Source organism: Takifugu rubripes, chromosome 9 (genome assembly GCF_901000725.2).
Source record: "Takifugu rubripes chromosome 9, fTakRub1.2, whole genome shotgun sequence".
NCBI classification, from domain to species: Eukaryota; Metazoa; Chordata; class Actinopteri; order Tetraodontiformes; family Tetraodontidae; genus Takifugu; species Takifugu rubripes.
Window position 1 is genome coordinate 4,821,212 of NC_042293.1, and position 13,518 is coordinate 4,834,729.

Genomic DNA, 13,518 nt, shown 5'->3' on the forward strand with positions numbered 1-13,518 from the left:
AAAAATAACAACAACCCTACGTTATCATGTATACCATGCGTGCTGTTGTTTACATATACCTTCTTGCCGTCTGCATCTTTTTCTTACAAAATCAAAGGTTAAAATTTGTACCTTTGATCTTAAGGTCCTGTTAAAAACTCAAAAACAGGGGAAGGAAGTCTTTTTAATCTTCATCTCAATGCTTTTAATAAAAAGGACATTAGACTATCTAAATACAAAACATTTACAAAGACGTTTCTTTTCGACTAACATACTAGTACACGCAGTGAGTTTTACAAAAGTAAGATTTACAAAGAACAGGATTTAAGTGTTTCCCACGTTTGCCTTAAGCTGAAGATGAGAATATGAAAGCACCCAGTAAAGCAACTGTAATCGATACAGTGTAAATATTTTATGAGGGATTTGTATCTATCTGAAAAAACCTCCCATCCTAAATGGCAAACACAGGTCTAAAACTGCCTCTGTGTTTGTATTTAAATTGTCTTTAACATTTGTATTTAAAATAATTGGCCAATTTTACATTAGATGTATACCTTATGTCATCAATTATAAATAAATTGCAGGATTAAATAAACCATTCGCAGATGTCACAAATGTTGCACACTTGGATACAATAATTGACTGTCCAGGCGTGCATGGGTGGGTTCTTTTTATAACTTTAATCCAGCGGTCAATACAGTAACACAACGTGGAGCCTACCGTCCTGTCTCATGCTTCACCCCGGTCTTTTCGAAAAATCTGCGCGCTCTTTTTTCCCCCGAAGACCCCGAAGCTGCCCCAAAAATGCCTGCGTGAGCCTCACTCATTTTAACCACCAGCAACACAATAAAACATTACATATGTTCTCGTACATGAATATTTCTACTACTACTGAACAGAATTACATGCAAAATAACAAAAATTAAATAAATTAAATATGAGAATGGGGGGGTCCATGTCCCTATGCATGCCAGGCATTATGGGTCCCACACAAAGGTTTATTCAATGTGGGAATGATGCCATGTTAGTTTCAATAAAGTGGTTAGTGGAAGAATGTTTCTGCACTACACATGGATTATTTTTTGTAGATAAATTCTTTATTGACAATTTTATCATCATTTTAATCAGAAACTGAATCTTGAAACCAAAGTAATAGAGGATTCAATAAACAAGGGCTTTTATTAGAAAAAACCTAATATCTGAGCACCGTTCGGAAATAATTCATCTTCATCTTTATTCTGCAGATAATGTATAGTTTTGTGCACCTTGTGTGTGTGTGTGTGTGTGTGTGTGTGAACAGCTTATTTTCCTGTTCAATTCTCACAGGCAGATATGAAACAAGCACCGGTTGAGTTGAATAAGTTGCACATAAACAGATGTAAAACCCATTATAAAATCAACTCAGAAGACATTTTTGACCATGCACTTTGAACACAACTATTTTCTCTGTGCAAAAATTATTTTTTAAAATTCTGTTTCCTTGCGGAAGCTGAAATACTAGAACAAATGAAATGAGCAAAGTGAAAAACGATTTTCCCTGGCAGTGAATTCACTGTATGAATTTAAAACTGCCCCTTTAGCCTTTTTAAAAAAGAAAATCACAAATATAATATATTCGCAGAATTTACCCTCCTTCTTTCCTTCAAAATGTATTTCTTTTAAAATCATCTCCAGTGTGAAAATGTTATTTTTGAATCTTTTGATTCCACAGTAACGCAATCAAGGCCAGAATCTGATTTTTTTTTTCCGTTACCACAAAACAACCCCCACATTCATATGGCACTTTATATTATGGCATTTTATGTATGGCATATGACACTTTATATATAATTTACTTGTTTGAATCTTGATCCACATTTGCTTTTCATTTTAAATGCACTCACTACAGCTGGAATGAGATCTCTGGATTGTTACCTCATCTCTTCTGACTAAGCCCCATGACATGATTGTTATTTTATGAGTATGTGTAAATTAAAAAAATATATATGAAAAGACATTCACTGAAGTGCTTTAGTGCAAGTCCTGCACTTCTCAGTACTGCAGATAGGGGCGCTTATATCCTTTGGTTATGTTGGTTGGTGAGACTGCTAAGCAGAGGTAGCAACAAGTGATCAGATAAAACGGTCAGATATGATGCAACTGACCAGAGGGGGGTCTAATGCCTAAAGGTGTGTCATAGCTGCCACCGAGGCCAGGCCAGCCTGAGCAGATGCAGCATTAACAACAAAAATTTGGTCTGAAGATAGATAAAGGTGCAGGAGTCTTTTCTTTATGTGTTAGCTTAAATTGACTGGAAACATGCATCATCCCAGGTGCTTGTGATGTTGTTTTTCATAGCCCACAGCATTGCTCGAACTGGAACCTGTCAGTGAAGCAGTCATTGTGACATCATGCAGATTGGTGCTTTGACTGATTTGACAGTGCAGGTTTCTGAGTTTTCTTCATTACCTCACTTACCTAAGTAGTCCTTGTAGTCCTTGAAGTATTTGTGCCTCAGGACACGTCCATCTGTTAGTGCAACAGAGCCAAAGTCAAAAAAAGAGGAACTGTTTTATTTCTAGCATCATACAAATATTCATTACATCAGCCTCCTGAAGTGCCTGGAAACATAATGGTAGAAACCTAAATCAGCAGTTATCAGCTTTGATTTTGCCGTACCAGAATTGCCACGTTGCTTAATGCACTGTCCCCTGTTAGGGATGCCAGCAGTGGGGTTTCCGGGGTTGATGATGTGGCACTCATAGCCAGTGGGGCAATGAAGAGGCTCGTCTCCATCTTCAGTGGTGCTGCAGGCCTCAGCTGGGGGAACAGTCCACATGGCACATCAGGGGTTTTCATAAAGAAGGAGGAAATCTTCAGCATTAGCACATTCAGATCTTTTGGGTTTAACACAAAAGGCGGGACAATAGTTTCATGGGTATGTAGCCATTAGTTTAATTTAAAGTGTGTAAGTCAGCTCACCCTGTAGAACCTCCTCTGGACCATCCAACAGCCAACCGTTACCACCCAACCACCGAGGTTTGGGCTGAACAAGCCAGTCCAGTACTGTTGAGAACACACAGACACACAGGTCATGTGTTATCATCTCAGCTATGACGCAAATCTCTCTGCATGCTTGAATATGGAAGGACACCCACCAGGTGGCGGCTGGACAGATTCTAGACAGGCGTAGATGCAGCCATTGTAGCAGCAGCGTTTATGGCGCTCGCACTCCGAGTCTGAGCGGCAGCCTGGGACCTCGCAGGCTCTCTCCGGCAGCATCTGGGGTGGCGGTGGACAGCGATCATTCTTCTGGTGCTGGGTGGACTGGGCGTGGTTGGGGTACTCATAGTCCTGAGCGGAAGAATGAAGACAGTGCAACGAAACAAAAGGTGAATTAATTTTTAACTTCTACCAAACAGATACTTAAGCTTTTTGTAAAAAAAAAAAAAATAAAAAAAAAAAAAAATAAATCACCTGACCTAATTTTCTGCTCCTTTTACTTTTCTATTTTTTTAAGGCCAAATACACCATTCTACTGAAATCAGTTGTGAATGACGGGGTGAAATGTGTCCTTTTCACCACTAGAGTGCAGAAAAGGATTGGTATATCCTCCTCAGCACAACACTGTGACCTCAGAAGCTCTGAAAGTTTGGATTCAGCATTCTTGCTTGCATAAATGTCTTGATCTGGAGGTTGATTTACTGTGGGAGAGCAACAGTTCCACTTTTTTTTTTACAGTTCTACGAATATTTTTTACTCAGAAGTTGACATGAAGGTTTTACTATTGACACCATGTAGGATTTATTTTTTTTTGTTAAATTTTATTTTAGATTGGACTTGTTACCTTAAAAAGCATTTAGAAGTTCATGCTTATTTCGTCTGCTGGTATCAAATATCACTTTCTGTGCCAGAGTATAAACAGACATTCATTGTTCTCAGCTGTGCGTGAGAAATATTTCAGCAAACGTACTACAGCTGCTAATTAACATTAAGTCTTACTCAGTTTGGTGTGCTACACTCTTACCCATGGCACCATTTAAACTATAATAATGGCCCCATTATTAATTGTAAACACACTGAGATTTTGCAACTGACACGCCACAGCAGGCAGGCCTTTACACTGTAGTCTGATTCAACAAAATCGTTACTGCATCCTTATTTTTTGTGTCAGTTAGTCACTTTGGTTTAGCCCATTCTGAGTGTGTGAAAAACATGTTCTCTTTTTGTTCACCCCTATATTAGTAATTAGATAATCAGCTGGTGCATTGCACACATTAAATTGCCTCATTTATTTGTCAGGCAAGTCAGGTTATTTCGCAATAAGGAATAAAAAAAATAGAAAATGTCTGGCACAGAAGTGTTACCAACCCTTGGTTGTGTGTTTTTTTCTAAACACACATTAAATTGTTATGGCAACTGCAAACTTGATAAGTGGGTGGTTCATAGGGGTGGAGGTGAGGGGTGATTGGGCATGGAAGGAAAGACTTCTGCTTTGAAAGGAATAATGGCAACCTTAAAGTTTCAAATATCAAATTTAAAGCTTAATTTTGTTGAAAAGTTCTTCAAAAAGGTTAAGTTTGAAAGCACTTCAAGGTGGCATATACAGACAACTGCAACAAAACAGATGGTGGAGTTTAACAGAACGCTAACTGGATGTTAGCAAAGACATGGCACTTCATGCAAGGCCAATTTTTCTGACAGTATATAGCTCCATTCAGTAAGCGTTTAGCATCCACAAGTATAAATTATGCTATTACAGTGCTTTGACCTAAAAATAGAGCATGATTAACTTCTTGAGTGTGAGGTAACAGTCTTGGATTTGCAGGGATTGTCACTAATCTAGATGTGATAAAAAGCAGATCACATCTTTGCTGACGTGTGTTTGAACATGAATCTACATACAGTTTACACAGCATTTGGTTGCCATTTCCATGCTTAGGCTTTCAATCACCACCACTACAATTATTTATATGAATGAGTACTACAAAGTCTTCTGTGATTGGATAATAGCATAATAGCGACAACCGTCTGCCCTTGTCTCACATCCGATCACCACAGGTCAAGCGTGCTCTTCCTGTTTACACGGTCCGTCTGCAGATGCAGAAATTCCTTGGAATGCTGATGCAAATGTTCGAATTCAGTATCTTTCTGGGAAACATTCATGCTCCTTTTGATTTTTGTCATTAACTCCTTGCTCGAACTCATCTGCCTCCTTGTCTCTGTACGCCAACAATGCTGCTGTGATATTTGTTCTAAGCTGCCGTACACAATCCTGTGCTCATCCCGTCTCTCAGAAGTTTGGTACTTATTTATACTCCTGTCTGTGCTGCTGTAGACACTGCCTGTGGGCATCTGTCTGATGTGTATCTGTGGAAATGAATTTTCCCTGTCTTTCAGAAGTTCTTTTCTTCTTGATCCCCCCTCCCTTTTTTCCGCTCTCCCTGGTGTTGAAAAACAAGCCATTGATCTTAGAACTACCCCTTTTTTTCCTTTTAGCTTGTCTCTTCCTATCTTGCCTTTTTAGTGCCCCTGTGTTTCTTGTGGAGAGCAAAAACTAAAAATACTCTCCAATTTCAGAATGACACTGAGAAGTCAGACAGACACTAAATTTGTGGACAGACCCACATCTGCAAGGACAGAAAGATATGTTTGCCTTACACCTGAGCTTACCAACATACATCATTGCATCAATGTTTTCATTTCAGAAATTCTTATTTGTATTTTACTAACAATGATCTGCAATATTAGAAATGACTTAATTGCATTTGTGATGTATGTTTTCTTCTTCTGAGCCTGGTCTTGCTCAAGGTTTCTTCCTGTTATAAGGGAGTATTCCCTTCACACGTCACCTTAGCTTGCTGAGGGAGGTTTCTGTAAAATCCCTAGATCTTGTTGATCTGCAGAGGAGACTTATGGGAGACATGCAGGCAAACATGCTGACAGACACGGAGGCAGGAAAAGCAGTCCTAGGGACACATATGGCAGGTAGTTTAAACGACAGTTACGAACGCTGCCTAATTAAAGTGCAAACTAGCTTTCTAAATGAACATGACATTGGTCTCATAAACTCATTGACAAGATTTTAATATATTGTAAACTCCATATCACATTACTTTGTTAAATATATGCAAACATGTTGATGCATTAAAATATCATAAAGAAAGTCTGAGGCAGAGGTCATGACCTCCACACATACAACATTGATGATACCGTGTCTGTACTGTGGTATGCAGAGTTACACCACGGTGTTGCTCAGACGCAGGTTTAATAAACGCAGTAACAGAGACAATCTGTCTGCTGCCAAAGAAAACAACTGCCTGGGTGCAGACAGGGGACATATCTAATGTCACCGACCTACAATTTGTGTCAGATTAAAACTAATGTGCTGTCAAGTGTGTTTTCAAGTCATGTGACTGAGAGCAGCCCGAATAATTAACAAAACTACTGGTGAGCTTTATGCAAATGCTAACAGTGTTTGCAAGCACATTATCTGTCAGTACACACAGTCAGAGGGATCCTTTATAGGCCCTTAGGCAGGACTTCAGACCTACATTATGGAATGTGTCTCGCAAGTCAGACAAAGAAATACAGAGAGCTGTCACTTCATAGCATCGGGCTAAATAACTGCTGTTGTATGTTCACATTGAGTCTTGTTGTGTAATCATGAGGCATTTTTACCTATTGTGTTATTTATTCTGTAACATCACATTTAGGTTTTCTTCAAGTGTTACATGCGCTGCACCTTGCAATGCTAGATGGTGTCAGACCAGATTCATAGCTGGTGCAGCTTTTGTCCTCTGCTCTGACGGTTGATAAATGCACGTGCCCAATTTGGAGATAATGTCACAAGTTGTGCTAACCTTCCTGAAGCCATGCTGAAATTGAGGCTTTTGCCAGTCATATTTGACCACTCACATGTGTTTTTCCTCAGTCCTTTATTTCACCCACACCTTCATTCTCTGCTGCTGCCCATGTCGATCTTTGTAACTAAAAGCTCCCCCCATTGTTGTAAGACAAGTATTATCTGGCAGGTGCTTTCCACATCTATCACAAAGAAGAAATTACAAGGGCTTCGACTTTGACTCTTTTGGCAGCAGGAGATGTAAGTAAAAAGGATTGGATGTGAATTTGATCCCTAAAAAAACCCAGCAAAATCAGCTTGTGAACACAATTTGTCTAAATAGAGTTCACATATTAACCAACTGACCAGATCATAATAATGAAACTTTACCAGGAAATGTGCTTTGTTAAGACCTGAATGATCAGGGATTTAGCTTGAACAAACTGTACTGATTTACCCTTGTTACAAAGGTCAAAGGTCAGAACACAATATGAAGCCAAAATTGTAATTGACTAAAGAATTTGAAGAATTTGAAAACATTTAATGTTTAAGAACAAATTCTATATTGCTGCATTTCACCGATCAATTTGAAGGACTTGGTTTTGTTTGTGTATTTCTTTAACTTTCAAGAAACATTCCATAATGTAGGTCTGGAGTGCTGCCTGAAGGAACATAAAGGATCTCTCTCACTGTGTGTGTGTGTGTGTGTGTGTGTGTGTGTGTGGGGGGGGGGGGGGGGGGTTAAAAAAAGAAAGATTGAACGATGCAGAGATGAAAAGGCCAAAAAACAAACTCCATCTGCTCTGCCGTCTCAGCATGTTCCCATTACAGCGGCTTTGAAGCAACGTCCAGCATGACGGTGCTTTTGGCCCATTCTGGGAGCAGGGAGACATGGAGATGAAGAAGAAAAGGAATTTTTGAAGAGGGAGAAATGAGAGGCTGGTATGCAGAGTGAGGGGAAAGGTGACTGCGGGCTATTGAGGGGGCAAAAGGCTAAAAGTTTTATATGAGAGAGGGAAGCGAGATAAAGACAGAGAGGAACAGAGGGAAAATGGCCAAGGTGGGCATAAACCAGTTGTAGAGTGAGAACATGAGCACACACAAGGCAGAAGAGGGTATAAAAAAGAGAAGGCAGCACGCTACAGTGAGCCGCCCTCGTTAGGCCTGATCAATCACTTACACTGAGTTGCTTTAACAAGCAGGGGCCCAGTCTGCAAGTTCAGTTCCTGCCCTAATAATCCACTATACAGACACACACGCGCACACACATGCACACGCGCGCGCACACACACACAGAGGTTGTTGTACAGCCATTGTGTCCTTGAACTACTCACATGGAAAGTAGAAAATCTGCGACTTATTCCAACCTGTTGCACCCTCCACTTTCAAAACTGAAAATCTTTGCTGTCAATGTGGATTCATCATGCTTCATTTCAAAAACTCCTTTTTTCTTCCAAAATCAGAATACGCAATTAGTCAAACTGCATTAATTTAAGTGGCCAAAATGCACTAAATTAGATTTTAAGGGAAAGTTTGACAAAACTAACAGTTTAATGTTGTGCTTTTAATTTATTTCATTAAACATAATCCACAGGATAAACCTGTTGGTCATAACTAAGGTTTACATAAAGAATTAAAACTGTAATGTCCTGTTAAATGAAAAATATACTGTTATATTTGGTCTGTATAAATTATTAAGGTTCATTGTATCAAAACTTTCTAAAACATAGTTGAATTTTAACTATGATTTGATGCAATTTTTTTTACAACTTACGAGGAAAAAAATCTCTTAAAATAATGTAATGCAATTTACAATGGCACCTTTTAACTTGATTTATTTTAATAATTAGGGTAAAGTCAGTCTGTTCACGTCTCACCTCACCCACAAAAGTGCCCTGTTGGTGCGAAAGCTGTGCTGCCTGACAGAGCCTCCACTGTTTCAAATACTTTCACTCCAACTTTGCTCTGAAATCAGCAGATAGATGAACTCAAAATTTGCAGCCTCACCTTGTGATTGAGCCCCCTTTTCCTGATTCTCCTGGCATTACTTCCCATGGACAGCACCACCAGGGACAGCAGCAGCACCCTACAGCCCGGCATGGTCTGTGCCCTGAAAACAAACTTTCTGTGTCTCCCTTGATTTCCTCTCTGCAGAGAAACTCCTCCTCCCCCTGTTCTAGTCCAGAATTCAGACCTTTGTGGCTCCTCTGCAGCCTTGCCTTTCCTAGCCGGAGCAATAATTTGCTGCAGCTCATGTGCAGCCAGACATTACACAACCCCTCTCCAACAGGACCTGCCTTTTTACCCGCCTGGTGGGGGGAGAAAGTGCTGAGCAGAAAGACTGCTATGGAAGGAAGAGGAGAAAGGGGAGTGGGAATGAATGGAGGCAGTGTGGGGATGAAAAGACAGGAGAGGAAGAGAGAGACAGCAGTGGTCCTTGCAGAGTGTTTGCCTGCACAACGCATGGACATGCCGCTGCGAGAGATTGGGGGAGGGGGGGCAGTGCAAGGAAGGCCTCTCCCTTGCTCCCCTGTTGGATCCTCACAACATATCTGGTGATCCCTAAGGGAATTTGTTGGGAGCTGTCAACGTGTGGTCAGCTCACATTCTGTGTTTTGTGGCTCTGCTTCACTTGTTGTTCTTGCGTGCAGCCCTGCTGGAAGGATAATGTATGGTTGCTGCTAAGTGGGGGCTTCCAAAAGCACTCGATGACTCCCAGTCTGCAGCACCCGCATGTATTTTAACCATTAACAGCCCAACATCCTTGTTTGCATTCCTGATTTCTCTCAGGAACAGTGTGTGTTATGTATCTAACATTGTGCTTGGAACACACCTGAGTAAGGATTAGGTTAGGATTTAGTTGCTGGGACCCATAAAGAATACAGACAGGGGCACTTCTGGGAAAGTGGGCTACTTTTATCTTTCTCCCTCTCTTACTTCCTGTTTCACATGTCTATGACACTCCCACTCCACCCCCACCTTACTTACAGTACCAATCACAATGAGTGCATTGATCCATAATGTCAAGATTAAAAATCCCCACTAAATCAACTACTACTGCATTCAGTGGCAATGATTACTCATGAAATCAATAAGGAATGAATATTAAGCAGAGTGTCTTTATTGGTAGATATAAGCAACTGCCGAAGATCTGAATCAAAGATATCAAAGTTAAAGTTCTTTGTCCCCTGGAGTGATGCGTCACACACAGTCATTTAATGGTACTTGCCTTTAAAATGCAAAATGGACTTTTGAATGAAGTCTCATTTTAAATTCAGCCATTATTAACATGGAGTCTGTTACAATGTCCTCAATTTGTACACATTTTAAAATGAGATGGTCTGATTTTCCAAAACAAAATGTTTTTTTCCTTTCCCCGCATGACTTGGCAAGGGGGGTGAGGGGTCGGTTGTGGTGCATCCAGACAATGCTGATTCTCCCAGTCGTTTCTCCACAAACATCATCCTCATCCTGCCCAGAAATCTGTGTAACCTGTGTAATCTTTGCAAACAAAAAAATTAAATGAATATCTCTCTCTTTCTCTCTCTCTCTCACACACGCACGCGCGCGCGCACACGCACACACACACACACAGAGTGGAGCGTCTGTGGATCTCATGAGGCGTCGTCTGTCTTTATATTAAATGTTTCTCCTCTTTGATTCCAGCCTGATGCATTACTGGGCTCCAGAAATGAATAAGCTGTTCATTTTCTCCAAAGTACATAAAATGTGTTTTTTATCGAAACATCGAATTTAGCAGTAATAAGTATTTATGGTGTTATTGTAGTAGGGAGAGGTGCATGGAAACCCCCAGAAATCAGCTGAGGTACCCTTGAGCATAGTATCAACCCCCAAAATAGGGCGTGTGTTGTGGTTCTTGAACGCAACTCATTTCTTCCCTCCTCCCTTCACCTGCAGGAGCGACTGCCAGGGGCGGGCCGATCCCCGTGGAGCGCTGAGCCGCTGACGCACCTGCAGCTCATTGCGTTAATTCGGCAGCTACTTAAACTCCCCTCTCGTTGCCTCCTGTGCCGGATTGTTGTTTCGCCTCTGCATCTAGCTCCCATCCGTTGTGATTTCTAGTTTTCGCCTCCTGTTTTCCGTGGTTTCTTCTAGCCTGTGAGTTTGTTCCAGTGCCTCGTTACTGCGTTTTCATTTGTACCTTTTCTTGACGGGTTTTTCTTTATGGTGACGTTAGTTCGTAGATTTTCTGTTGTTACTTTGCTAGAATTGACTTTCGTTGCTACTTTGACTCCTTGTTTTGCACCTTTTGTTATTAATAAAGAGCCATATCCTCTACTCTGCATCTGGGTCCAGGCCTCCTTGACTTCCCATAACAGGGTGACTTATATATGAATGTACGCTGCCTTCACCCATATGCAGTTGTGGTAGGCTCCTTCACCCCACATGAAGATTTTCATTTTAATGTTCTAATTAAGAGTTGGATCGTCGTTGGCTTGTTAGGATTATATTGAAAAGTTGTATGAGAGAGCGATATCTACCAGATCGACAATGTGAAACCTGTGGCAGCACCAGGCCGGACTTCATAATATGACAAATTAGCATAGCAGCATGTTGCACTAAGATGTTGTGAGTGTCAGGCTTCAGGTAAAGCCAAACGATTTCAAAAGATTATTCTTCTTTGCTACTATAAATGTCCCTTTTTAAACTGTTCAGGTTTTTTTTTTTTTTTTTTTTTTTTTTTTTTTTTTTTTTTAAAAGTTAGGATCATTCCTACATACCTGTTGGTAAACACACAGCTGAAGGCACAAAAAATTAATAGAAAAATGAATTTGTCATTTTTAAGCAAAAGTATGAAAATTAAAAAAAAAAAAATTCATATCTTGCACTTCTGCAATAAGCAGGATAAATAAAAATGGAAATAATAAAACTTTAAATCATTCTGCTGTCACTTTAAGGTGAAGCAGCGCTCTACTCTGGTGGCTTGCCTTTGTCTCAGTGTGCTGAGGCCTTAGTCAAGGCCGTTTAGTCCAAATAACTTCTGTCAGCCGGAGTCAGAGGTCAGTGTAAGGGGTCAGCGCTCTGCCCTGATGTGTTGTTTTTTTTGTAAAAGCTGTTGGACAAAGGTGTTGACAGATGGAATCCTGAAACACCTGCGACAGACTGATGCACCTTATTAAGAACCGAGTTGGACTTTTTACATGTACAATAGAAATCTCCCTTTCTTTTTTTTTTAACTTTCTCATTGTTTCACTGGCCTAAAACCCATCCCAGAGTTTAGAGCGAGAACAGAGTGCAGATAAATTATCAACTTTAATGGATAGTTTCATAATGTAATGTTTTGGTCTGGTTTTACATACAAGTGGGTCCTGGCAGGCACATACACATCTATTGTATCTGTTCTTGTGGAAAAAAAACTAGATATTCTGTGGATTTATTTGTCTCTGACAGGCCAAAAAGAACATTACTGGCGCCGTCCGATCCGTTCCACTTTACCAGACTATCAACAAACTCCAAGAGCATGGAAATAGAAACGTTCCTATGGAGTGAGCGTGTTCTGATGAAGCACTGCCGCATCAATGCAGGACAGACATCTGTGAAATATGAGATTCTCGTCTTCTGCACCATGGATTTTTTTTGTGTGTGTGAGGAATGAAGCACAATTTGCTGATGTGGGACAGCTGCTTAAAGATTCAAAATGAGATCAAGCAGGGAAGGAAGAAAACAATGGATGAGAACAGATGGGTTGATGAACAGCGTAATGGTTAACACACAAAAAGCATCTCATGTAGACTAAACATCTTTTATCTCTTGCATGCCTAAATTTCTTCTAATTTATACCATAAGAACAATCTCCCCCAATATTTTGAAATGCACATTAGCGATAGTTTACATAATAATGTGTTCTAAAATGTGGTCAGATGATTTTGGACACTAAATGCTGCATTTGCTGAAAATTCCACCATTTTATGAAATGATCTACCCACATTCAAAGGTTTGTTTTCAGCTTTGAAAAGATTACCTGAAGCTGAAAATTCAGAAATTCCACCTGGAACTTTTCCAGCCTTTCTTCTAAGCCCACATTCCTTTCATTTCTTTCCACTGTGCCTTCACAGCGACTGTTACATTCGTGTCCCCTCGTACACTTGAGTCAGTTAAAAACGTCCCCTTTTCAGCATCTTTTCCCACTCTCCGTCCCCTCACATCCTCCCTCACATCTCTGGGCTCCCGAGGGTTTTGAACTTAGGTAGGTGTGCTGCATTCCTGCACGTGACCTGCAGAAGGGAGGTCAGCAAAAGAAAGTAACGAAAAAAAGAATTGTTTCTATAGCGACACTGAGCTCTGGGCTTCCACTGTGGGGTCAATGTGACTGGGAAGCCCTGCAGTAAGTCCTGGTTGACTTCAAAGCTCTCTCTAAATTGGACTTGACACAAAATAATTTAATTGTGCCTCCACTCTCATGCAGATTTATGCAAGGAAGTGTTTGTACGTAAACTTGATATATCGGGCCTGAGGTGTTTGTCTGGGGCTCTGAAGTTGAGTTTAGTCTGCAAGTGGTGTTTTTTTTTTTGGTTTTTCAGCAGAAAAATAAATGAAAGAGCAGTGTTTCTTTATTGTCTTTGGTGGGCTTTAGGGCTGAACTTCACAAGCCCATCTGGGCATTATTTCAGAGGTTTCAATTCCCCATCACTTGTTGCAACTAAACAGCAGTCACCTTAACTCTGGAGAATTTGATTTGTTGGCCTACAAAAGAA

The 13,518-nt window shown here is 40.4% G+C and overlaps 1 protein-coding gene across 4 annotated transcripts; it reads right to left on the reverse strand.

Annotated features, from left to right (window-relative positions):
• Nucleotides 1–1,054: 1,054 nt before the first annotated feature.
• On the reverse strand, nucleotides 1,055–9,123 carry wfdc1 (WAP four-disulfide core domain 1). Of its 4 annotated transcripts, none has more exons than XM_029841888.1 (6): nucleotides 8,810–9,123; nucleotides 3,117–3,312; nucleotides 2,941–3,024; nucleotides 2,638–2,855; nucleotides 2,428–2,487; nucleotides 1,055–2,341 (listed from the first exon to the last, which is right to left on the reverse strand). In XM_029841888.1, the coding sequence occupies exons 1-5, from the start codon at nucleotides 8,900–8,902 to the stop codon at nucleotides 2,473–2,475; spliced, it is 606 nt and encodes a 201-aa protein (XP_029697748.1). In that variant the 5' UTR covers nucleotides 8,903–9,123; the 3' UTR covers nucleotides 1,055–2,341; nucleotides 2,428–2,472. The 4 variants fall into 4 exon arrangements, with proteins under 4 accessions (XP_029697748.1, XP_029697747.1, XP_011605290.1 ...); XM_029841887.1 differs by having other exon boundaries at nucleotides 2,437–2,487; nucleotides 8,810–9,121; XM_011606988.2 differs by having other exon boundaries at nucleotides 2,638–2,778; nucleotides 8,810–9,114.
• Between the last annotated feature and the right edge of the window lie 4,395 nt (nucleotides 9,124–13,518).